This window comes from Hyla sarda, chromosome 1, assembly GCF_029499605.1.
Source record: "Hyla sarda isolate aHylSar1 chromosome 1, aHylSar1.hap1, whole genome shotgun sequence".
Classification (NCBI taxonomy): Eukaryota; Metazoa; Chordata; class Amphibia; order Anura; family Hylidae; genus Hyla; species Hyla sarda.
In genome coordinates this window covers 450315225-450342174 of record NC_079189.1, presented here as the reverse complement: position 1 = coordinate 450342174, position 26950 = coordinate 450315225, and the positions used below count along the sequence as shown (strand labels likewise).

The following is a 26950-nucleotide window of genomic DNA, read 5'->3' as shown; positions in this document are numbered from 1 at the left end:
AAAGGTTGCAGCTTATGGCTGGGCCTGGACTTTTGTAGTTGGAGGCAATCTCCCACTGAAGGTGTGAGAGCTGTTGCTGTCTAATGTTACCTTAGTGGAGGCCAGGACTAGACTAGTGGACATGTGACATCTTACAAGCTTTATACAGTGCAGAGAAGGATTTGGGGATCAATCTGTAAACCAGTATGTGATTAGCTCCCCCATAGCTATGTACAGGTCACTGCCACTGTTTTGACCACCGGTCCTCTGTGAAGAGGTTGTACACTAATATATAATAATGTCTACTAGTATGAGCACACATGCTCACTCTTCTTAGAATGAACCCTATTGATACAATTCTGCTATAAAAAGTTCAGCAGAGGAGAGGGAGATAAAAGGGGACACGTATTATCTGAATATTTGATGATGGACATTTCTTTAACTCCTTGGGGACGGAGCCCATTTTGACCCTAAGGATGAGAGCATTTTTTGCAAATCTGACCTCTGTCACTTTATGCATTAATAACTCTGGGATGCTTTTACTTATGTATTTGATACAGAGTCTGTTTTTTCATGAAATATTCTACTTTAAGACAGTGGTAAATTTTTGTCCATACTTGCACCATTTCTTGGTAACAAATTCCCAAATTTCATGAAATTTGAGAAAATGTTAACATTTTTTTTTTACTTTGAAACTGTTTGTAAAGAAAATGGACATACCAAATAAATTATATATTAATTCACATATACAATATGTCCACTTTATGTTGGCATCATAAAGTTGCCATGTTTTTACTTTTTGAAGACATTAGAGGGCTTCAAATTTTAACAGCAATTTTCAAATTTTTCAGGAAAATTTCAAAATCAGAATTTTGCAGGGACTAGTTCAGTTTTTAAGTGAATTTTAGGGTTTTTATGTTAGAAATGTCCCATAATGGACCCCATTATGAAAACTGCACTCCTCAAAGTATTCAAAATGACATTCAGAAAGTTTTTTTTAACCCTTTAGGTGTTACACAGAAATAGCAGCAAAGTGGAGGAGAAAATTCAAAATCTACATTTTTACACTAACATGTTATTGTAGCCCCATTTTTTTCCCCATTTTAACAAGGGGTAAAAGGTGAAAAAGACCCCCAAAATTTGTAAACCAATTCCTTTCGAGTGAGGAAATACCTCATATGTGGATATAAAGTATTTCGTGGGCACACTAAAGTGCTAAGAAGGGAAGGAACAACATTGGGCTTGTGGAGAGGGAATTTTGCTGAAATGGTTTTTGGGGGGCATGTCGCATTTAGGAAGCCCCCATGGTGCCAGAACAGCAAACCCCCCCCCAAATGGCACACAATTTGGGAAACTGCACCCCTCAAGGAATGTAACAAGGGGTAAAGTGAGCCTTAATACCCCACAGGTGGTTGAAGAACCTTCATGAAATTGGGACGTGAAAATGAAAAATTTGATTTGATATTACTAAAATGCTGATGTTACCCCAAATTTTTCATTTTCACAAGGAGTGATAGGAGAAAATGTCCCCCAAATTTTGTAACTCCATTTCTCTTGAGTAAGGAAATGCCTCATATGTGAATGCAAAGTGCTTTGTGGGCGCACCAGAGGGCTCAGAAAGTAAGGAGAGCAAATTTTACTGAAATGGTTTTAGGGAGGCATGTTGCATTTAGGAAGCCTCCATGGTGCCAGAACAGCAACCCCCCCAACACATGGCCCACTATTTGGGAAACTACACCCCTCAAGGAACGCAACAAGGGGTACAGTGAGCCTTAAAGGGGTACTCTGCCCCTAGCATCTTATCCCCTATCCAAAGGAAAGGGGATAAGATGTCAGATCGCGGGGGTCCCGCCGCTGGGGACCCCCGATATCTCCGCTGCAGCACCCCGCTATCATTACTGCACAGAGCAAACTAGCTCTGTGCGCAATGACAGGCGATACAGGGGCCGGAGCATCGTGATGTCACAGCGGGCTGTGATGTCACAAGGTGGCGGAGCCATGACGTCACGATGCTCCGGCCCCTGTATTGCCCCTCATAACACACAGAGCGAGTTTGCTCTGTGCAGTAATGATAGCGGGGTGATCTGACATTTTATCCCCTATCCTTTGGAAAGTGGATAAGATGCTAGGGGTGGAGTACCCTTTTAACATCCCAGAAGTGATTGAAGAGTTGTTGTTGGAGATACCCCAAATTTTTCATTTTCACAAGGGGTAATAAGAGAAAAACCCCCCCAAAATTTGCAACCCCATTTCTTTCTTCTGGGTATGGAAATACCCCTTATGTGGATATATGCACTACAGGGCTCAGAAGAGAAGACGACTTTTGGTCATTGGACTTTTGGAGAGAGAATTTGGTTGGAATGGAATTTGGGGGCCATGTACGTTTACAAAGCTCCCATGGTGCCAGAACAGTGGACCCTAGTGGCGTCTGACAGATCTTTGGAACAGTGGGCTCTGCAAATGGAAAATACATTTTTTCACCTATGGGGTGTAAATACTCACTGTAGCCCTTATTACATTCCGTGAAGGGTTCGCTGTTCTGGCAGCATGGGGGCTTTGTAAACGCAGATGGCCTTCAATTTCAGCCAAGTTCTCTCTCTCAAAAAAAAAAAAATGTTATTCCTTCTCTTTTGAGCATTGTAGTGTTTCGGCAGAGCACTTTACATCCACATGTGGTATTTCCATACTTAGAAGAAATGGTGTTACAAATTTTGGGGGGGGATTTTTCTTCTATTACCCCGTGTAAAAATGAAAAATTTATAATTTTCACATCCAACTTTAACGACAACTCGTCAATCACCTGTGGGGTGTAAATGCTCACTGTAAACCTTATTACGTTCCTTGAGGGGTGTAGTTTTCAAAATGTTTTTTTTTTTTGCGTATATGTCAGAATTGCTGTAACTACAACTCGCAGCATGCCTGACTGTCTGGGTATGCTGGAAATTGTAGTTTTGCTACATCTGGAGGGCCACAGTTTGGAGATCACTGTATAGCAGTGATTTGCAAAATCATGAATTCGCAAATATGGGAGGTTTCCTTTTCGCACTTTACACTTTACAGTAAAAATTACATGTTTTCTTAATTCTCTGGGTCAATACGATTAAAATGATACCCATGGTAACATACATTTCTATTATTATACTGCTTTTAAAAAATCTCAAACTTTTTTTTTTACAAAATCAATATGTTTAACGTTGCCCTATTTTGACCACCTGTAACTTTCAAATTTTTCTGTATGCAGGGATGTGTGAGGGCTCTTTTTTTGCGCCGTGATCTGTAGTTTGATTTGGTAGCACGTTTGCATATATGTTACATTTTGATCGCTTTTTATTAAATTTTTAGCAGTTTGATGTGACAAAAAAGCTGACATTTTTTACTTTTTTTTACATTTACGCAGTAGGGGATTATTAACATTATATTTTTATAGTTCGGACATTTACGCATGCAACAATACCAAATATGTTTATTATTAATCATTTTTTATGCTTTTTTGTACTAATATGGGGAAAAGAGGTGATTTAATACATTATTGAGGAGGGGGTTTTAAAAAAAAAAAAAATCACTTTAAAAAAAAAAAACAACTTTTTTTTACATTTTACACTTTTTTTTCCCATAGGGGACTACTTATAGCAATCATTAGATTGCTAATACTGTTCAGTGCTATGCATAGGGCATCGCACTGATCAGTATTATTGGTGATCTTCTGCTCTTGTCTGCTGGAAGGCAGATCAGTGCAGAAGACCCCGGGAGACGGACGGAGGCAGGTGAGAGGACCTCAGTCTACCATCTTGGCTGATTTGATCCCTGCGGCACCGCGGGCGATCAGATCAACCATTATAAGTGCCGCACTACCGCAGATGCAATGATCTCTATTGATCACGGCACCTGAGGGGTTAATGGCAGACATCAGCGCGATCGCTGGTGTCCGCCATTACTGGCAGGTCCGCGGCTGCTGACAGCCGCCGGGACCAGCTGGGAGTGAAGCGAACGCAGCTCCTGCGCTTGTGTCACAGCCTCGCCGTAAATGTACGGCGCTATGCGCTAAGTGATGCTATGCAGCGCTGTACATTTGTGGCACATGTCCTTAAGGGGTTAAGCACCGGGATGCGAGTGCGTACCTGTACGCCCTCCATCCCCAACAGGTTAAAATTTACTCATTAGATAGAAACCCCTTCTACTATTCCTTTCATATGCTTTACTATATATACTATGCCAGTATTAAAAATAAAAAATCTATGCCATAAATAACTAATTGTTTCATGTTCCACATATGGAATCTTCCCCTGCAGGAAAATGGGGATCCTGGATATGTCACAGACCTAAAGTATAAAAAAATTTCATACGTACTGTCTATTTACGACACTTCTGATGTTGATTTCATGGGCAATTTGTGTGGCAATGTGTGATTACGGGGTGATGTAATCTGATGAAGATTGTAACATTTGCCTAGTCATTTAAACATTTTTTCCCAAAGAAAAACATTAAATATGCACTCATGTTGTGGTAGAAGCACATCTTGTGAACAACTCCATGCCATAATGCCCTAGAGTTATTGGGATATTTACCAGGGTATCAGGTATAGCAGTTGCTAGGGGGCCCAACAACTAAGGGAGTGTGATTCCACATAAACTTAAAGTTTAATTAGTGATGACTATAGACAATGGAAGGGAATGAGAAAAATTTTAAGAGCGGCCGTGGTGGTCCCAGCGGCTGGAGTGGTGGCAGCAGAGGCAGTCCCGGTGGCAGGATACAGGAGGAGGTACGGCACGGTTTCCAAAACGGAGCCTCCAGCTGTTGAAAAACAACAACTCCCAGTATTGCCGGACTGCCACTGACTGTCAAGGCATGCTGGGGGTTTTGCAACAGCTGGAGACACCCTGTTTGGGAAACACTGCAGTAGGGTATTTTGGTGGTGGATGCAAATCCCCAAAATAGGCCTCAAATTCGCATGGCGCTCTCTCGCTTTGGAGCCCTGTCGTATTTCAAGGCAACAGTTTAGTGCCACATATGGGGTATTTCCATACTCGGGAGAAATTACGTTACAAATTTTTGGGGGCTTTTTCTCATTTTCCCCCTTATGAAAAGGTAAAGTTGGGGTTCTACACCAGCATGTTAGTGTCAAATTTCTTTTTTTTTTTTTTTTTACACTAACATGCTGGTGTTTCCCCATACATTTAATTTTCACAAGCGGTAAAAGGAAAAAAAGACCCCCAAAATTTGTAACACAATTTCTCCTGAGTAAGAAACTACCCCATATGTGGGTGTAAAGTGATCTGCGAGCGCACAACATGGCTCAGAAGTGAGAGCGCACCATGTACATTTGAGGTCTAAATTGGTGCTTTGCACTGGGGTGACTGATTTTACAGTGGTTCTGACAAAAAAACGCAAGACAATAAATACCCACATATGACCCCATTTTGGAAACTACACCCCTCACGGAATGTAACAAGGGGTATAGTGAGCCTTAACACCCCAAAGGTGTTTGCAGAATTTTCGTTAAATTTGGATGTGAAAATGTAAAAAAAAAATTAGTTTTCACTAAAATGCTGGTGTTACCCTACATTTTTCTTTTTCACAAGGCAGAATAGGGAAAAAGCCCCTCAAAATGTGTAGCCCCATTTCTTCTGAGTAAGAACGTAACCCATACTACTATGCTCAGAAGAGAAGGAGCGCCATTGGGCTTTTGGAGAGAAATGTGTTCAAAATTGAAGGCCATGTGTGTTTACAAAGCCCGCAGAGTGCCAGAACATGTGACCCCATTTTGAAAACTACACCCCTCACAGAATTTAATAAGGGGTGCAGTGAGCATTTACACCCCACAGGTGTCTGACAGATTTTTGGAACAGTGGTCCGTGAAAATGAAAAATGTAATTTTTCATTTGCACAGCCCACTGTTCCAAAGATCTGTCAAACGCCAGTGGGGTGTAAATACTCACTGCACCCCTTATTAAATTCTGTGAGGGGTGTAATTTCCAAAATGTGGTCACTTTTGGGGGGTCCACTGTTCTGGCACCACGGGGGGCTTTGCAAACGCACATGGCCCCCGACTTCCATTCCAACCAAATTCTCTCTCCAAAAGCTCAATGGCACTCCTTCTCTTCTGAGCATTGTAGTTCGCCTGCAGAACACTTTACATCTACACAGGAGGTATTTCCATACTCAGAAGAAATAAGGTTACAAGTTTTCGGGGGCATTTTCTCCTATTACCCCTTGTAAAAATGTAAAATTTGGGTGAAAAACTGAATTTTAGTGAAAAAAAAAAAACTTTTAATTTACACATCCGAATTTAACGAAAAGCCGTTAAACACCTGTGGGGTGTTGAGGCTCACTGTACCCCTTGTTACGTTCCTTGAGGGGTGTAGTTTCCAAAATAGTATGCCATGTTTTCTTTTGCTGTTCTGGCACCATAGGGGCTTCCTAAATGTGACATACCCCCCAAAAACCATTTCAGAAAAAAACACGCTCCAAAATCCCATTGTCGCCCCCTTCCCTTCTGAGCCCTCTACTGCGCCTGCCGAACACTTTACATACACATATGAGGTATTTCCTTACTGAAGAGAAATTGGGTTACAAATTTTTGGGGGCTGTTTCTCCTTTTACCCCTTGTAAAAATTCAAAAGCCTGGTCAAAAAATACATGCGAGTGTAAAAAAATTAAGATTTTGAATTTTCTCCTTCACTTTGCTGCTACTCCTGTAAAACACCTAAAGGGTTAACACACTTTATGAATGTTATTTTGAATACTTTGTGGGGTGCAGTTTTTTTTTTTATAATGGGGAAATTTATGGGGTATTTCTAATATGAAGGCCCTTCAATTGAACTCAATTACATTTCAAAACTGAACTGGTCCCTGAAAAATTCCGATTTAGAAAATTTTGTGAAAAATTGGAAATTGCTGCTGAACTTTGAAGCCCTTTGATGTCTTCCAAAAGTAAAAACATGTACATTTTATGATGAAAATATAAAGTTTACATATTGTATATGTGAATCAATATATAACATTTATTTGTTATGTTTATTTTCCTTATAAGCAGAGTTTCAAAGTTAAAAAAAATGCAAAATTTTCAAATTTTTCATAAAATTTTTCAACAAGAAATCATGCAAGTATCGACAAAAATTTACCACTGACATAAAGTAGAATATGTCTGGAAAAAATAATCTTGGAATTAGAATGAAAAATAAAAGCATCCCAGAGTTATTAATGCCTAAAGTGACAGTGGTCAGATGTGCAAAAAATGCTCTGGTCCTTAAGGGGTTAAGGACCCAGCCCATTTTCACCCCTTAAGGACCCAGCCAATTTTCACTGTAGGACCCGGCCATTTTTTGCACATCTGATCACTGTCATTTTAAGCATTAATAACTCTGGGATGCTTTTACCTTTTATTCTAATTCCGAGACCTATTCTAATTCGTGACCTATTCTACTTTATGTTAGTGGTAAATTTTGTCGATACTTGCATCATTTCTTGGTGAAAAATTCCAAAATTTCATGAAAAGATATTTAAAATGTTGCATTTTTTTTCTACTTTGAAGCTCTCTGCTAATAAGGAAAATGAATATTCCAAATAAATTATATATTGATTCACATATACAACATGTCTACTTTATGTTTACATCATAAAGTTGACATGTTTTTACTTTTGGAAGACATCAGAGGGCTTCAAAGTATAGCAGCAATTTTCCAATTTTTCACAACATTTTCAGTTCAGATTTGAAGTGGATTTGAAGGGCTTTCATATAAGAAATACCCCATAAATAACCCCATTATAAAAACTGCATCCCTCAAAGTATTCAAAATTACATTTAGAAGGTTTGTTAACCCTTTAGGTGTTTCACAGGAATAGCAGCAAATTGAAGGAGAAAATTCAAAATCTTCATTTTTTACACTGGCATGTACTTGTAGACCCAGTTATTGAATTTTTACAAGCGGTAAAAAGGAGAGAAATCTTCCTTAAATGTGTAACCCAATTTCTCTCGAGTAAGAAAATACCTCATATGTGTATGTCAAGTGTTCGGCGGACACAGTAGAGGGCTCAGAAGGGAAGAAGCGACAGTGGGATTTTGGAGAGTGAGTTTTTCTGAAATGGTTTTTGGGGGGCATGTCACATTTAGGAAGCCCCTTTGGTGCCAGAACAGCAAGAAAAAAAATTAAAAAATAAATAAAAATAAAAACACATGTCATATAATTTTTGAAACTACACCCCTCAAGGCACGTAACAAGGGGTCCAGTGAGCCCTACCACCCCACAGGTGTTTGACGACTTTTCGCTAAAGTTGGATGTGCAAATTATAATTTTTTTCACTAAAATGCTAGTTTTCCCCTCAAATTTAATTTTTTTACAAGGTATAATAGGACAAAATGCCCCCCAAAATTTGTAACCCCATCTCTTCTGAGTATGGAAAAACCCCATGTGTGGATGTAAAGTGCTCTGCTGGCGCACTACAATGCTCAGAAGAGAAGGAGCGCCATTGAGCTTTGAATATCTACACCCCACTGGCGTTTGACAAATCTTTGGAACAGTGGGCTGTGCAAATGAAAAATAAATTTTTTCATTTTCACGGACCACTGTTCCAAAAATCTGTCAGGCACCTGTGGGGGGTAAATGCTCACTGTACCTCTTAAATTCTGTGAGGGGTGTAGTTTCCAAAATGGGGTCACATGTGGGGGTGGGGGGGGGTCCATTGTTCTGGCACTATGGGGGCTTTGTAAACACACGTGGCCTTCAATTCCGGACAAATTTTCTCTTCAAAAGCCCAATGGCGCTCCTTCTCTTCTGAGCATTGTAGTTCGCCGCAGAGCACTTTACATCCACATATGGGGTATGTTCTTACTCAGAAGAAATGGGGTTACAAATTTTGTTTTTTTTTTTTCCTATTTTCCATTGTGAAAATGAAAAATTTAGGGTAACACCAGCATTTTAGTGAATTATTTTTTGTTTAAATTTTTCCATTCAAATTTGAAGAATTTTCATTAAAAACTTGTGGGGTGCTAAGGCTCACTATACCCCTTGTTACGTTCCATGAGGGGTGTAGTTTCCAAAATGGGGTCACGTGTGGGTATTTTTTTTTTTTTGCATTTGTGACAGAACCGCTGTAAAATCAGCCACCCCTGTGCATATCACCAATTTAGGCCTCAAATGTACATAGTGCACTCTCACTCCTGAGCCTTGTTGTGCAGCCGCAAAGCATTTTACGCCCACATATGGGGTATTTCCGTACTCAGGAGAATTTGTGTTACAAATTTTGGGGGTCTCTTTTTCCTTTTAACGCTTTTCATAATAAAAAGTATGGGGCAACACCAGCATGTTCGTGTAAACATTTTAATTTTTTTACACTATTAAGCTGGTGTAGCCCCCAACTTTTCCTTTTCATAAGGGGTAAAAGGAGAAAAAGCCCCCCAAAATTTGTAGTGCAATTTCTCCCCAGTACGGTAATACCCAATATGTGGCCCTAAACAGTTTCCTTGAAATACGACAGGGCTCCGAAATGAGAGAGCGCCATGCCACTTTGAGGACTAAATTAGGGATTGCATAGGGGTGGACAAAGGGGTATTCAACGCCAGTGATTCCCAAACAGGGTGCCTCCAGCTGTTGCTAAACTCTCAGCATGCCTGGACAGTCAGTAGCTGTCCGGAAATGCTGGGAGTCGTTGTTTTGCAACAGCTGGAGGCTCCGTTTTGGAAACACTGCCTTACAATACGTTTTTCATTTTTATTTGGGGGGGGGGGGGACAGTGTAAGGGGGTGTATATGTAGTGTTTTACCCTTTATTATGTGTTAGTGTAGTGTAGTGTAGTGTTTTTAGGGTACATTCGCACTGGCGGGCAACGGCGAGTTTCCCGCTAGGAGTTTGCGTTGCGGCTCAAACTTCAAGCAGGAAACTTACTGAAAACCTGCCCGTGTGAATGTACCCTGTACATTCACATGGGGGGGGGGCAAACCTACAGCTGTTTCAAAATTATAACTCCCAGCATGTACTTACAGACCGTGCATGCTGGGAGTTTTATTTTTGCAACAGCTGAAGGCAAACTGGTTGGAAAACCTTCAGTTAGGTTCTGTTACCTAACTCAGTATTTTCCAACCAGTGTGTCTCCAGCTGTTGTAAAACTACAACTCCCAGCATGCACTGATCGCCGAAGGGCATGCTGGGAGATGTAGTTGTGCAACAGCTGGAGGTACGCAACTACAACTCCCAGCATGCCGAGACAGCTGTTTGGGCATGCTGGGATTTGAAGTTTTGCAACATCTGGAGGGCTACAGTTTAGAGACCAGTGCACAGTGACTGTGGCCCTTCAGATGTTGCAAAACTACAAATCCCAGCATGCACTGACAGCAGTGGGCCACAGTTTAGAGGCCCACAGTTTGGAGATCACTGTGCAGTGGTCTCAAACTGTAGACCTCCAGATGTTGCTAGGCAACTCACGGTCTTCCGTAGGATCCAAGGAGCCAGCCGCACGTCATCGCCGCCCGCCGATCACCGTCGCCCGCAGCCTCCGCAGATCGGTAAGTGACCTTTGGCGCCGGTCCCTTTCGGTTTCCCGGTCCTGCCCCGCCTATTGTGGGTGGGCAGAGCGAGGAAAACGAAAGTAAACCCCCCCCCGATCTGCTATTGGTCGTCGCGTCTATATGACCAATAGCAGGGATGGGAGGGGTGGCACCCCTGCCACCTCACTCATATCCCTTCAGGGGATCGTCAGTGTCTTGGAAAACCGCGATCCCCCTTATATTCCGGATCACCATAGACCCATAATGACCCAGAATGGCGCAAATCGCAAATATGAATTCACTTGCGATTTGCCACGACCGCCGACATGGGGGAGTCTGATGACCCTCCTGGGCATTTGCGCGGGGTGCCTGCTGATCGATATGTCCTTAAGACCCAGGTACACAGGGCATATCCATACGCCCTGGGTCCTGTACGGGTTAAGGGATTAAAATACCTAGCTTGTTAATATAATTGTTTGAAGTAGGACTTATAATAAATATAACCAGTAAGATCCAGATACATTTTACATGGTATAACTCTTTCATGCATTTTAGGGTTAAACTTTTTAACACAGAATAATACAGACTTTTCTGATCAGCACTCAGTGTCATAATTATTTTAGGATGGAAACTTAAGACTTAAAGAGCCACTGTCGTTATGAAAAACGTTTTATATTTTTTAGTACTACTGATAAGATAAATTTTTTTAAATAAATGTATATTTAAAAAAGTTAAATTTTACGAAAAAATTTAAAATGAAAATAGCCGCCACTAGGGGTCATCTATCTTTATGCAGACTACTCTGTATTTTGCAGCATACTGAATACCAGCCGTAAAGGGTGTTGGTATCCAGTATAGGATATCACCATTGCACCACTACAGCCTTCAGCTGCTCCTAAACTACAACTCCCATGATGGGAGTTGTAGTTTTGCAACAGCTAAAGGCAACACAGCTCTAACACAGTGCTTTACAAACACTGCAGTTCCAGCTGTTGCAAAACTTCAACTCCCAGCATGCTTGAACAGCCAAAGCTTTCTCTGACTCCTGAATGACAAAGAAGATGGTCAGTCATTCAGAAGTCTGTGAAAGCTGAGTGGCACACGTGATAGCTATATTGATTAGCATCCAGCTTTACTAGGAACAGATAGAAAATGTATGCATAAAAACTACTGTACAGTGATTTGCAGGCTGCCAGGCTGCTCCCAGACTCAGAGCAGATGAATCATCACAGTGAGGGAGAGAGATGGACATGCCCCCTCCACAAGGCAAGAAGATAAAGTAAGTGAGCAAGATATAAATACTATATGTGTTCGGGATATATAGGTCCTAGACACATAAAAATTATATATACATGATCAGGATTAGGTACTGAGTAACATTTCAGTTTTTAAATGATAGGTACGCTTTAATTGGTATTAGAGCATATTACTGATGAGGACAAATTCAGCGTATTCAGTATTCACATTATACATCTAATGATACCTATACATAATACTGTTATGGAGCTTAATTTTCTAAAAAAAATTATTTTATTTCCAGAATGTTATGAACTTTTTCTGTAGATGGAGTGGGCACAGCTTCCGAATCAGTTTCACCCCCAATAACATAACTGTATATCAAGGTGAGTCAATGAAAATGCTGATATGCAGTTATGACATAATGTACAGGGTTTTTTCTATTTGATAAAGTAATAGAGAGTCACTATGATATGCAATCATTTTTTGATCTGGGAGGGTCAACCCCCTGACACCTCCACTGATTCTGAAAAATAAGGGGCTGCAGTACTTAAATGGGCACTGTCCGATAAAAAAACGTTTGATATGTTGTAAAGCATGCAAAACCTGTAGGTTTTGCAATTGCTTTCATTAGAAAATTTTCAGTATTTCGTACTGAAAAAGCCAGTCAAACAACTGCCCCCCTGCCTGCTTGGACACATACTAGTCCTGCTGTGTCCATGCATCATCACCTATGTCATGGACACACTTCCTTGATTGACAACTGAGTGCAGGGCTCACAGCTGGAGGAAAAATCCTCCCACTGTCAGCTTGTGTCCCGCTACTGTCAGTGAGGACAAGCTGGGAGTTTTAGTTTTGCTAATGCTAGGGGAGATGTGAGCAACCAGCATACTGAGGGAGGGGGTGGAGGCCTGCACAGTGAGGCCACGACCCCTCCCTTTGAGAGGAATTCAGACTAGTGAGCTAAATTAAAAGTGTAAAAAAAAAATAAATAAAAGTGCTAGACACATAAAAATTAGATATACATGGTCAGGATTAGGTACAGAGTGATATATTTAAAAATGTTTTAAGCGATATGGCTACTTTAAAGGGGTCATCCACCATAAGGTGATTTTAGTACTTACCTGGCAGACAGTGATGGACATCCTTAGGAAGGATCTGCGCTTGTCTTCGGGCTAAATGGCTATGTTGTGAAATTACCATAACACTGTGGCTAGCTGTTTGTGAACTGGTATTTCCTGTTTGACTTTTCTTTTTTTGACTACAAATCCCACAATTCCATGCCACCCCACCCATTGAAACATAAATAAGCTGCATCCATTCAAATCTATCTGTGGTTTTCAATCAGGGTGCCTACAGCTGTTGCAGATTGATCTCTCTCCCACCAAGCGATCGCTCCACCTATTGAAGCAGACAGGCTCCCTGTCATCAGCTGCCTAGTGAGTCAGATTTCTGCCGCATTGCAACCTGGGAAAAATCTGAGACAACAGTCATTTTGTATGCTGTTAAAAATAAATATTGAAGTGAAAATCATAGAAGAATTGTGAGAAAACTTTCACACACAGGTACAGACACTATATTATGAACTACACTAACTTTATAGCCACTGTAGCATAGTCAAATAAAAAAAAAATCCCGGAATACCCCTTTAAAAATGTTGCTGCACAGAGAAGCTTCTGAGTGTGAAGGAACAGCAGCACTGCCCGATACCTTTAAATGGTAATAACACTTAAATGGGCACTGTCAGAATAAAAAAAAAATATATATATATGTTGAACATCTTGGCAAAACATTAACCTTTCTGATATACTGTATAAAATTGTTTTGTTTTATCTCCTTTTCATAAAAATAATAACTTATGAAAAAAAAAAAAATACCACTAAGGGTCCCCATACCATCCAGAACATAATTCTGTCTGGCTGCAGCATCTTTGTCCCAGCTGAGGACAGGCTGGGGCAAAGTCTAGGAAGTGAGGGTGGGACTAGCACTCCTCTGTGCATACTCCTGTCCCGTAATGACCCCTGCAGTGATTGGATGAAGAGACCCAGCACAGTAGGCTCGGGAAAGAAGTGAATGCCTGGTGAGTGAGGGTGGACTAAGTGCTTGCCTCAGACACTGCGTTTCCATAGCACTGAATGCCAGAATGAGTGAGAAACAGAACAGAGGGATTTGGGAGCAAAACCAGAAGCTAGACACATAAAAAAGACATGTAAAGCATCTGAATTACCTAGTGAGTAACATTTCAGTATTATTTTTTTTCTGTGATATGACAGGTACGCTTTAAAACTTTGGTAAAGTAGTGGGCTTTTTCATTGTTTTTTTTTGGTTTGGCGGGTCGAAGAATGTCATATCACAGTACATTTTTTGTACCATGCTGTCAATTTGTTTTCAATAAAAATAAGAAAATGGCAAGTAAAACAGTGTGTGCTTTGAAATATATAGTGTCACTTTAACTTTATTGGTTAAGAAGGATCAGGCCATATACTGCATGGTGAGAAAATAGTTTGTTATGTCCATGACAGCTCCTCCTTAAAGGGGTATTCCAAAATTATTTTCTATTTGACTATGATACAGGGGCTGTAAAGTTAGTGTAGTTCATAATATAGTGTCTGTACCTGTGTGTGACGGTTTTCTCACAATTCTTGTGTGATTTTCACCCCAATATTTATTTTTAACAGCATACAAAATTACTGTTGAATGCGGCCGAGACCTGACTCATTAGTCAGCTGATGACAGGGAGCCAGTCTGCTTCAATGGGTGGAGTGATCGCTTGGTGGGAGAGAGATCAATCTGCAACTAATGCAACAGCTGTAGGCACCCTGATTGAAAACCACAGGTCTTTTGAATGGATGCAGCTCACTTATGTTTCAATGGGTAGGGTGGCTGATGTGTGGGAGGGAGGAAAATGGAATAATGAGATTTGTAGGCAAAAGAAGAAAACTCAAACAGGAAATAGCAGTTCACAAAAAGCTAGCCACAGTGTTATGGTAATCTCACAACATAGTTATTTAGCCCCAAGACAATCGCAGATCCTTCCTAAGCATGTCCATTACAGTCTGCCAGGTACGTACTAAAATCACCTTATGGTGGATAACCCTTTTAAGCTATGCTCAGATTTAAAAATATATCTGCGATAAAAACTGTCTGATTTTTCCATATCAACCAATACCAGTTTAGTTCTCCTTTTTCCAAAACAATCTGGTAAATAAAAACTGAACTGTGATTGGTTGTTATAGGAAATATATTTTTAATTATGCATTGGGTGTGTAACCCATGTAGTAAGGGCATCTCAATCTCAGTGCGAGGTAATTTACAACAGCAGGGAGACGGAACCATTGTACAGGTACCATACTAAATGGACCCAATGGATCGCATACGCAATAGTATGACATATGCCATACTAATAAGTGAGTACCTGTTAGAGCTATGCAAAAACTGAATAGCAACCAAATCCTCTGTAAACGGGTAAATATATAATTGTACATATATCAGAGTATGCTCACATGAAAGGAGCGTTAGCATTTCGAGTGTATTAATTTTTAATATTATTTAATATAAAGGACCCAAATATTTATGTTTTATAAACTTTTATTTTATAAAGTATAAACATTTGAGTACTTTATATTTAACTACAAAAATAATAAAAATATATGTACAATTTTATATTTACCCATCTACATTGAATATGGTTACTATTAAGTTTTTGCAAAACTCAAAACAGGTACTCACTTATAGTATGTCATCTTATGCTACTATACTATTGCTTATGGCATCCATCGGGTCCATTAAGTATCAGACCTGTACAATGGTTCCATCTCCCTGCTGTTGTTAGTTACCTCATGCTAAGACTGAGATGCCCTTACAACATGGGTTACACACCCAATGCTTAATTATAAATATATTTCCTTTTTTTTTTTTTTTTTTTTTTTTTTATAACCACTGGGAAGTTACCGATCCGCCATGAATTTTGCAGTGTCTAGTTAAGAAATGCTTCTGTTTCTTTAGATTGTGGAACGTCATGACTCCCGCACACAGTGGCGGCTGAAACGCCCCCTCCATATAACTCTGTGGAAGAGCCAAGGATAGCCGAACGGCTTTCCCATAGAGATATATAGAAGGGGCGTGCCGGCCACTGCTTTGTGCGTGAACGGCACTCCCCACTCACAGGAAGAGCTGGGGCCCTGGTAGGGGGGATACGTTTTTCAGTGTGATGCATGTATTTTATATGTAATGTGTAATTTTATTATATGCTAGTTTTATTTTGTTTGTGCATACTAAATATTGATGATTTTATCTTTTACCTTATCAGTCTTTGACTTACTCATGGTGTTATTTATGTTAGAAATACATTTTCAATGTATTTGTTTGTAATATATTATGAACAACAATAGGTCATAATTGTTCTACTTTGTTTTATTTTTACCACTAATGAGCTTACAGATTTGTTACAGATTTGATTGACATCCTATTGTCACGATATAATGTTTGCAGCGTGAACCCAGTGACCAGGTAGTAATTAAAGAATTACTGTTATATATTCGCTCTTTGTAATCTACAGTTACACATGGTGTGAAAAAGAGTTCCTTTTTAATTTGAAATGCGTTGACTTTTGCACAATAAATATTTTGTAATAGCCTCATTGCATCTAAGATCTATCACCCAAGAGGAAGTACCTTGCACTGTCCATGATACACAAAATTGTGGAAAGCAATGCCATCTGTTCTGGAAATTGACAAACTTGTCTTGTTTTTAAGAGCAAACCTGTCAAGTGATTCATGCTATCCTGAGAATAGCATATGATAGAAAGAGAAACAGCTTAGCTCTTTGGTATTATATGTTTATATGATTTGGAACAGAATTTCTAAAGGGTTAAAGGGGTATTCTGGGCAAATTTTTTTTATCCCCTATCCAAAAGGATAGGGGATGAGAGGTCTGATCATGGGGGGCCAGCCACTTCGACCCCCCATGATCTCCATGCAGCACCTGCATTGTATGCGGGAGCTGCTTCTCCAGTTTCGGAAACCTCCGGATTTCCGGGACCGGGGACGTGACGTCACGCCACGCCCCCTCCATTCATGTCTATGGGAGGAGGCATGATGGCCATCTCGCCCCCTCCTATAGGCATGAATGGAGGGGGCGTGGCGTGATGTCACGTCCCCAGTCCCGGAGGTTTCCGAAACTGGAGACCCGGCTCCAGCATAATATGCGGGTGCTGCAGGGAGATTTACACGCGATCAGACATCTTATTGTCTAACCTTTAGATAGGGGATAAAATGTATTTTCCCGGAATACCCCTTTAAATTTGCATAAATCCTGAAAGGACTCTTAGGACGGACAGTGAGGCTATGTTCACATGTCAGATTTTCTGCATCAGCAGAATCCCATTAATTTAAATGGGATTCTGCTGCACTGTGCACACAGCTGATGTTTCTGGCGAGGAAATTCTGATTCCATTGTCCGCAGGAAGAATGGACATGTCCATTATTTCTGTGGACTCTGCATTTGCAGTCTTTGAAACGGCCCATCCTGTGCGGTCCTAGTGCCAGCATGTCATGCTGGCACACGCAGTCTTCAGAATTTTCTGAAGGATATTTTCTATGCAGACATTCTGACGTCTGAACATAGCCTGAGAGTCCTGCTTACCCCACCCACATGCAGCGCTTGGTTTCTTTGTACATACACAGATACAAGAAAAGTTGTCAATTGCCTGTGACTTTCACTTAGACATAAGAGGTTTGCTGCTTTATCTGCTATTAGGGTGCATTCACACGCTAGTAGCTAGCAGCGAGTTTCCCGCTGCGAGTCACGCTACCATTGATTTAAATGGGTCCAAGGACAGTACGCAAATCTGACACTATTGCGGACTGTCTGTGGATCCATTCAAATCAATGGTAGTGTAACTCGCAGCAGGTTTCCCACAGCGTGAAACCCGCTGCTGGCAATAGCGTGTGAATGCACCGTTATAAATATATTTCAAGTCAATCATAATGCAACCAAGTAAAATCCATAAACGGAATAGACAAAGGGTTGTTTACATAAATAATTATAAAAACACACCCTTGATTTACTACACAGAGAATAAATTACTTTCTGGTTTGCAAATACAATAATACAGTACAAAATATAGAGGCTGTAGAATACTTTGCAGACATTGTAGCTCAATTTACCAATACCATTTATGAATATTGTTATCTATATTGTCAAAAGCCATTACTTAAACTGGTTCTATGAGACTTTTAAACTGGCCACACACATTAGATCAATTATGGCAAATCTCATTGGTATCAATGAATCAATGATCAGTGTCACCTGCCGGTAATCTAATGAGTAATGGACATCCCAAATGTCCCTAACATGCAGGGCTGGACTGGCCATTGGGCATTTGCTCGGTGGGCAGGGCAGTTTAGTGGACCGTTAGCCTACCTCAACACAACTATAAAAAAAAAAGTGTTTTCAAGTTTGCGGCTCTGGTGGCTCTGCCCCACTTTCTGGTCACTCTGTCCCTTCTCAGGCTGCTCTGTCCCTTCTTTGGCCGCTCTGCATCCTTTGCTGGAAGTCCAATCAGGTGGGCAGGCACACTAGCAGGTGCAGTGGCTGCTGGAAGCAGACATGCCCCGCGCAGGCATGCACTTCTGCTTCCATTCCCTGTCGTGTCCCTGCCTGCAACTGTCATCACCGGCATAGAATAAATGGGAATTTGCGTGCACTTTGCTGTTCGCGCTGCCATCACCTGATGACCCTGACCCCACTACAGTGCCTGCACCGGGCCCCAGAGCTGACTTCCACCGGCCGCAGATCAGTAGTGTGAGTGGACTGGGTGGTGAGAAGACCAAGGATAGGGGAGGGGGACTGTATGAATGATGTGTGCATGATATGTGTGTGTATGTATTACAGGTGTGTGTGTGTGTGTGTGTGTGTGTGTGTGTGTGTATGTATGTATAATAGAGGCATGTATGAATGATAGAGGCATGCATGTATGATAGAAGCGCATATGTATGATAGAGGTGTTTATATATGAATGTATCATGCATGTATGATAGATGTATGTATGTATGAATGGTGTGTGCTTGTATGATAGATGTGTGTGCGTTAGATGTGCATATGATATGCATGTATGATAGTTGTGTGTATGTATGATAGATGTGTATGATAGATGTGTGTATGTATGACAGATGTGTGTATATGCGTGATAGGTGTGTGTATGTATGATAGAGGTGTGAATGAAAAATGTGTTTACGTATGATAGGTGTGTGTATGATAGGTATGTGTATGTGTGCATAATATATGTGAATATGTATGATAGGTGTGTGTGTGTATGATAGATGTGTATACATATGATAGGTGTGTGTGTGTATGATAGATGTGTATACATATGATAGGTGTGTGTGTGTGTGTATGATAGATGTGTATATGTTTCATAGGTGTGTGCATGTATGATAGGTGTGTGTATCTATAAGTGTGTGTATGAATGATAGATGTGTGTATGTATGATAGAGGTGTGAATGACAGATGTGTATACATATGATAAGTGTGTGTATGTTTATCCCCTTAAGGACCAGGGGTTTTTCAGTTTTTTCACTTTCATTTTTTCCTCCTTACCTTTAAAAAATCATAACTCTTTCAATTTTGCACCTAAAAATCAATACGATGGCTTACTTTTTGCGCCACCAATTCTACTTTGTAACGACATCAGTCCTTTTACCCAAAAATCTAGGGCGAAACAAAAAAAAAAATCATTGCGAGACAAAATTTTTAAAAAACACTGCATTTTGTAAATTTTGGGGGCTTCTGTTTCTACGCCGTACATTTATCGGTAAAAATGACACATTTTCTTTATTCTGTAGGTCCATACAATTAAAATGATACCCAACTTTTATAGGTTTGATTTTGTCGTACTTCTGAAAAAAATCATAACTACATGCAGGAAAATGTATACGTTTAAAATTGTCATCTTCTGACCCCTATAACTTTTTTATTTTTCTGCATATGAGGTGGTTTGAGGGCTAATTTTTGGCGCCGTGTTCTGAAGTTTTTAGCTGTACCATTTTTGTATTGATCAGACTTATTGATCACTTTTTATTCATTTTTTCATTATATAAAAAGTGACCAAAACTACACTATTTTGGACTTTGGAATTTTTTTGCGCGTACGCCATTGACCATGCGGTTTAATTAATTATATATTTTTATAATTTGGACATTTCAGCACGCGGCGATACCACATATGTTTATTTTTATTTACACTGGGTTTCTTTTATGGGAAAAGGGGGTGATTCAAACTTTTATTAGGCTAAGCCTCCACTTGTTTTTTTTTTGCAAAACGCTGCGGCCAGATGTTAGCTATAAATCAATGAGAAATCGCTAATTTCGAATTGCACTTGCCGTTTTTTCACTTTGGCATTTTTTTTTTAATGTATTTGTGTGTTTTTCCCTTTTTTGCTTTATTTTTTAAATTTTTTTTAGTTAGTACTACTACTCCCAGCATGGAACACACTGTTCCATGATGGGAGTAGTACTACCTGTACTAATAGACAGATCGCCCGCTGCGATCTTTCTGTATAATATATAGATACAGCGGCCGCTCTTCTATGGTCCCCTGCCCTGACGTATATTTTCACTTATTCATATTTCCCACAGAGCTGTGATTGGCTCTAGCCAATCACAGCTCTCTGTGAGAAATAGGAACATGTGTATATATATACGGCCGTGCAGGGGACCATAGGAGAGCGGCCACTGCACCTATACATTATACAGGAGGATTACAGCGGCTATTAGAATTGATACCCGCTGTGATCTTTCCATAACTGCAGCTACTACTACTCCCAACATGGAGCACACTCTGCCTCATGCTGGGAGCTGTAGTACCTGCATTAATAGACAGATCGCAGCGGGTGTCAGAAGTTACACTTGCTGCGATCTGTATATTAATACAGGTACTACAGCTCCCAGCATGGAGCAGAGTGTGCTCCATGTTGGGCGTAGTAGTGCCTGCTTAAGGACACATCACAGTGGATGTCACTACTGACACCCTCTGTGATCGTCCTGTCTATAGCAGAGATGGAGTGACTGTATACATCGCTCACATCCCTGCTCTGCACTATACTCCGGGCCGGCCACTCATTCATTCATCTTTTCCGGCCAATGACAGCTCTGGGTGGGAAATATGAATTTCTGTGGAGATCAGTGGCCGGAGTATAGTGCAGAGAGGCAAGCGATGTATAGACCCGCTCGCATCTCTGCTATATTATGGACGATCGCATCGGGTGTCAGGACTGACACCCGGGTGCGATATGTCTATAGTACAGGTACTATCACTCCCAGCATGGAACAGTCTGTTCCATGCTGGGAGTAGTAGTACTACTACATAAATTTTTTTGAAATTTATAAAAAAAAAAAGTGAAAAACACACTATTAAAAAAATAATAAAAATCGGGTTATAAAATATATACATTGCGTTTAATAAAAAAAATTTCCAGCACTGCTGCATCCTTTTTATTTATTTTTTTGGTACCCAAGAAATTTTGGGTACCAAAAAAAACCGCCAAGGTGCAATTTCCACACAAATGAAAAAAACGCAAGAAAAAACGCAAGAAAAAAAACGCATGATGACATCCCTTGCACTGGCGATTTTTCTGGTGTTTTTTTTATCCCTAAAAACGCAGTGCAAAAAACCAAGTGGAGACAGCCTTAGGGAAAGGGTTAAACGATCTTTATTCACTTTTTTTTTGCAGTGTTATAGCTCCCATAGGAGGCTATAACACTGCACACACTGATCTTTTACATCGATGAATGGTTTCTCATAGGAAACCATTGATCGATGATTCTGCCGCTTGACTGCTCATGCCTGGATCTCAGGCACTGAGCAGTCATTCGACGATCGGACACCAGGAGGCAAGGTAGGAGACCCTCCTTGTGCTCCAGAGCTGTTCGGGATGCCGCAATTTCGCCGCAGACATCCCGAACAGCTCCCTGAACTAACCGGCAGCGATCCCTCCCCCCCCCCCCATGACACACCCCCCACTCCTCCTCCCCTTTTTCCGCCTTTTCCCTTCCTTCTCTTCCCCCCTCCCTCCCTTCCCCCCCCTCCCCTCCCTAACCCTACCTTTCCCCCCTCCCCTCTCTTCTTATGCTCCTTTTTTCTTTTTCTTTTTTTTGGTTCTTCCTTTTCTTTCTCTCTTTCCTTTTTTTCTTTTTCTCTTGTTTTCTTTTGCTTTTGCTTTTTTTCTTCTGTTTTTCTTTTCCCTTTTCTATTCATTTACTCACCTTTTCTTTAGTTTATTATAATATGTTTTGGCCATATATGCACTTTATATGGGTGTTCCATTAAACTTTAAATTATATTCACTTTAATTAAGCACTATTGATGGCATTTATTAAATGCACTTGATCACATTATTAATAAAGTTTACATATAATATCACTTTTTTGCACTTTGTGGTTGTGACTTCTGTTAGTTCTAGCATTGATCTATTCACATTGGCTCATTCATCACTTTCAGTATTATATATTTTTAAATGTTTAATATTTTAATTTTTCACATTTTCCTATTTATCATATATGAATTTTTATCCATCACTTCTATTTTTCACTTTATATTTTTTATATATATATTTTTTAACGTTTACCATATTTACTATTATTCATCATTCACTCACTATTTTTATGGACTATTATATTTCTACCATGCTTATTATATTTATCATAACGTTATTAACTCCATATTACGAGTTATGTGTTTTATTAAGGTTCCATCTAAAAGGGCCGGCCCTGGGTGAATGCAATATATGCATGAAGCACTTTGAACAGTGCAATGTACTGTTTTTGTTTTTGTCCAGTGCGCATGTGAGCGGCCGGGCCCTTGCTCCTTGCTGTGCGCGTCACTCTAGGGGGGCGTGTCGGCTGCCCGGGGTCAGCTGATGCTGGCCCGGTCAGCTGAAGAGCTCCCTGTGACGCGATCCCGGAAGTGAGCGGGGCCCGAAAGGACTCGCTTTCACATGCGCCGATAGAGGCTGGACGTGTACAGCTGTGGGTGTTAGGAGGTAATTATGTTTTCCTGTGTATTTATTGGTGGAGCTGTGTATAAATACCTTGCCTGAACTGGTGGATATTACCCCTGGATAAAGGTTAATACTGAAACGCCGCGTTGGGGTGGTGTCACGTTGGTCCCTAGCTCCTACAGGTTTTAATTCTCCAAGCTTTATTGTGTATGTATCTAGTTCATTGTAACATTTGTGGTTGGTGATAATTGCATGTAGCATGCCTACTGTGTGCACCTTTTCTAATAGCTTGTAGTTTATATTGTATAGCATACTGCATCTTCTACTCGGTCTGTGTGGCATGTAGCCAGGGTACCATGTGACACCTGTTTGTTTTCCCTTCCCCCATTTTTGTGGAATCCCCATTCTTGTGTTTTTATTAAATATTGTGTATTAATAAAGTACTTCCATAAAATTTTAAACAAATGATTCCAATTTTCATGTTGTTTCTGAGTAATAGTTGGGAGGTCATATCAGCATTTATTTACTTGGGTTGAATTTTTTGTATAATGGTATATACAATTTTAGGATCATCATCCTTTATATTTAAATTGAAGAATATACATTCTCTCTATATACAACCCTGAATGTGTTTGAAATGTATGCTACATGATGGAAGTTGTAGCTTTACAACAGCTGGAGAGCCACTTAAATTGAGGCAATTGGTTGGGGTCCCAACAGTTGGGCCCCCACAAAAAAAATAGGCTGCTTCTTCTAAAATGCCCGGGACTATTTTTTGGTCCCAGTATGGACCTGCCAATATGTCAGAAGAATTGACAAGCAGGCATTTATGTTTCCAACACATCCAATCTTTTTTTCTACCAAGAGATAATTTCTTATCTCTCCATTTAGTTTGAGGAAGATAGCTGCTATCAAGGTGAGCTGATGAAGAGGCTGAGAGACTGTAAAAGTCCTCTCTGGATGGGCATGGACTAGGAGCATTCCAGCTTAGAGTATAAGTGCCTAGTGCACAGTAAAAGTCTGGTTGCCCCGAGGCCCAAGAGGGGCCTACTTATCCCAGAATGAGTGGACTGATGGAGCTCTGTTGAAAAGTGATATACCACGTTTAGCTAAAGGGAAAGTCATGTCTATGTAAACAGGTTAGAGAGTTATTTCTCCTTCTGTGTGTCAAGTAAAGGTTCAAGGGTTGCATTCTGCAAGCATAAGATAGTGTTAAAGTTATAGTTGTTCTGACATGGCTTGGGGACTATACACTTGTTCTGTTCTCACTAACTGTATAGTTATTGTCATATTAAAAAGGATCTTTAAAAAAAATCTTACAAGTTTAGGATTAAAACATAATTAAGCAGATGCATATTTGTCTAGATAAACAGCCCAGAACCAAGAATAAGAATGAACCAGCCAGATAAACCAGTTAATCAGAAACTTACTAGAAAGCCCCACTGCACCTTTTCTGGATATACTGAAGTGACATCAGATTTAAATGAGCGGGTTTTCTCCTCTAGGAGACGGATCTCGTTGTATGTTCTGTGTTGCACTGATGGTGGTAGGCACTGGAGATCATTTCTCAACTGCTGGCAAAAGGAAGAAATATATACATTAGGTAAAAAATTTTTTTTTTGCAAATGAAGGCATTCAGGCTTTAAATGAGTTGCCCAGGGACACATGTTTTTTCAAAGTATCTAGGATGCTGCAAAAATAAAGCAAAATCTCCTGCTTTGATTCCATCCACTGTTGTTCCTGTTGGCTTCTGGTGCTCTCTCCCACTTCCTGCTTCTGATGACATGTCAACCCTTCAAGAACTGCCAGCTCAGCAAATCACTGGCTAAGGTGGGTCACTGCTGTGACCATTGATTGGTTGAGCAGGCAGCTCCTGCAGTCTCAGCACATCATCAGAAGAAATTAAGTACCTAGGACCAGAAGTCCCAGAACAACAGCATTGGGGGATCAGGGAAGATCAGTGTGCTTTATATTTTGTTTTTGCAGCACCCAGGGCCCTTTGTAAGACCCTCACTTTCAATGGTCTAGTATAACTGAAATGGCTCAAATATAAATGAAGAGAGTGACTGCTTTTTTTGGAGCTTTTCTTAAGCTGTGTAAAAAATAAATAAATAAATAAACAATATGGCCTGAAAGGCAGATCTGGATAATAATGCTTCCAATATTCTGGTACTGATTTAAACAGATTTTCCAATCTAATATCTTATTACACATTTTTAGCATAACCTGTGGATATGCCATATGTATATAAGTGGTAGACCCAACTTTAGAGTAGGGATCGACCGATTATCGGTTTTGCCGATATTACCCGCCGATATTCACAATTTTGGCCGTTATTGGTATCGGCAATTATCTTTTCGATAATCCGATAATGCCCTGGCCCCCGCCACACAACCCACCGCACCGCGACGCCCCCCCCCCCCCCCGACGACCCCCCACACCGCGACGGCCCCCACACCGCGACGGCCCCATTGCCTCCCCCATCCCAGGTTTTATAATTAACTGTTCCCAGGGTCCACGCTACTTTTGGCTCCTGCTGCGTCCTGTGTTACGCTGTGCGCTGCGCAATGATGAGTGACGTCCTCAACGCGACGTCACCATCAGTGCGCACAGTGACAGCTCAGGAGGATGCCACCGGAGCCAGATGTAGCGTGGACCCTGGGTAATTATAAAACCGGGGATGGGGGAGGCAATGGGGCCGGGGCGGTGCGGTGGGGGGTGCGGGTGGCGGTGGGACCCATGGACAGGCAGGGGGAGAGAAGCGGGTGGCAACAGCGGCCTATGGTACTGCAAAAGCCGCTGCAGTTCATTGATTTAAAGCGCCAGCTTTAAATCAATGATCTGCAGCGGTGTCGCGGGGGGATAAATAGCCGATGCTTTCTCCCCGGCTGTCACTCTACTATGTTTACACTGTATAATATGTTGTTGTGTGGTGTCCCAGCACCAAAAGGCTGTCCTGTAGGCTTTGGACTTCCTTGGGCAGACCTGCGGCACAGGTGTTTAGTCCCCCCTAAAAGACGGGTTCTTATTGTTATTATGTCCAAGCACTTTATCAGATGTTTAATATATTTTTCTAAGTATTATGTTATGCGTTATTTATAGATGTGTTGTACCTTTAAGAGTGGAGCAGTGCAAACCCATATGACCCTGTATGCCCAATGGGTACCCCTAAATTCCTTAGTATATAGAGTAGTGGGGGGAGGAGTTGCCCCAGTTCTTAGTACGCTGAACACAAGTGTGGTAAAGGTGTATGCTGTGAGTGGAGAAGCTCTGAGGGAAGCCCAGAACAAATCTTATTTCAAATCTTATCTAGTCATTCTGCAAGAAATCCTCCACACAGAAGAAATGCAAGCCTTGGTGGAGACTCATATCAAGTCAGTATTAATCAATTGGGTCAAAGCAACTGCTAACGGTGCCCTGGCATCACAATGTGATCAGGAATTCCTTACACCACCACAGCTGTGCTTGCATTTACATTGTGTGTACGGTATATTGCAACAGTTTCCAGGCATCTGAGCAACATGGTGCTGGGGAATTCCACTCTCATACACCATAGTGCTGTTAGGGTGTAGTAGGGGCAAGCATGTAAGCCTGTTAGGTAGGAGTTGTTTGGTAGTTGAGTAACTGTTGTATATTAATTCAAATGCTCACCATTAAAGGAGAGGGTTGGTGTCTGAACGTGTAACTCTGTATGTGTAATGCTGCTGCATGAAGAAAGAAGTGCTGAGCTTAGTTAAGATGCAAGAGTGGGAGAATCAATGGCGAGTGGAGAGTGATATTGTAGTGTGAAAGATGCATGTACGAAGCTGTATGCTGGTGCTCGAGACGTCTTCTGGTGTACCTGGTAGGATGGCTTTGTATACCACAGGTAAAGAAGTGTGCCTATTCTGGTGAGGAAAGAGGGAGCGAGCAGCCTGTGAGGAACAGCTAAGTGGCCATGAGAGTAAAGAGCTCATGCTGCCTGAGTCTTTGAAATGTGAGTAGCTCTGAAGGACAGCAAGTGTTTGTGTAGTAGAAGTAGGAACCCTGATCACAAGGTCCCTGAGACAATGTATAGAGAGCCATGGTTACAAGGGTTAATACATTGTGCTTGTATTGTCAGCCACTAAAGCAGAGAGCCATAATCAGTGATTGATTCTGAATCTAGTTCAAGTCACATAGGAATCACCTGCTTACTGTGAAACTAAGTTTGTACTGCTTAGTGAGAACTGACTAACTTTCTTTGCTTTGTATATATATATATATATATATATATATAT

At 40.9% G+C, this 26950-nt stretch overlaps 1 protein-coding gene across 22 annotated transcripts in view; it reads right to left on the bottom strand.

The window, feature by feature from the left end:
* Positions 1 to 26950, bottom strand: part of RIMBP2 (RIMS binding protein 2) — a 970948-nt gene that overhangs the window by 568627 nt on the left and 375371 nt on the right. For 19 of the 22 annotated variants that reach the window (XM_056533333.1, XM_056533398.1, XM_056533323.1 and 16 more), the window contains one exon: positions 24122 to 24265. In XM_056533333.1, the coding sequence (XP_056389308.1) occupies positions 24122 to 24265 (144 nt within the window). The remainder of the gene's footprint in view (positions 1 to 24121; positions 24266 to 26950) is intronic. The other 3 variants (XM_056533442.1, XM_056533316.1, XM_056533360.1) reach the window with 1 other exon arrangement.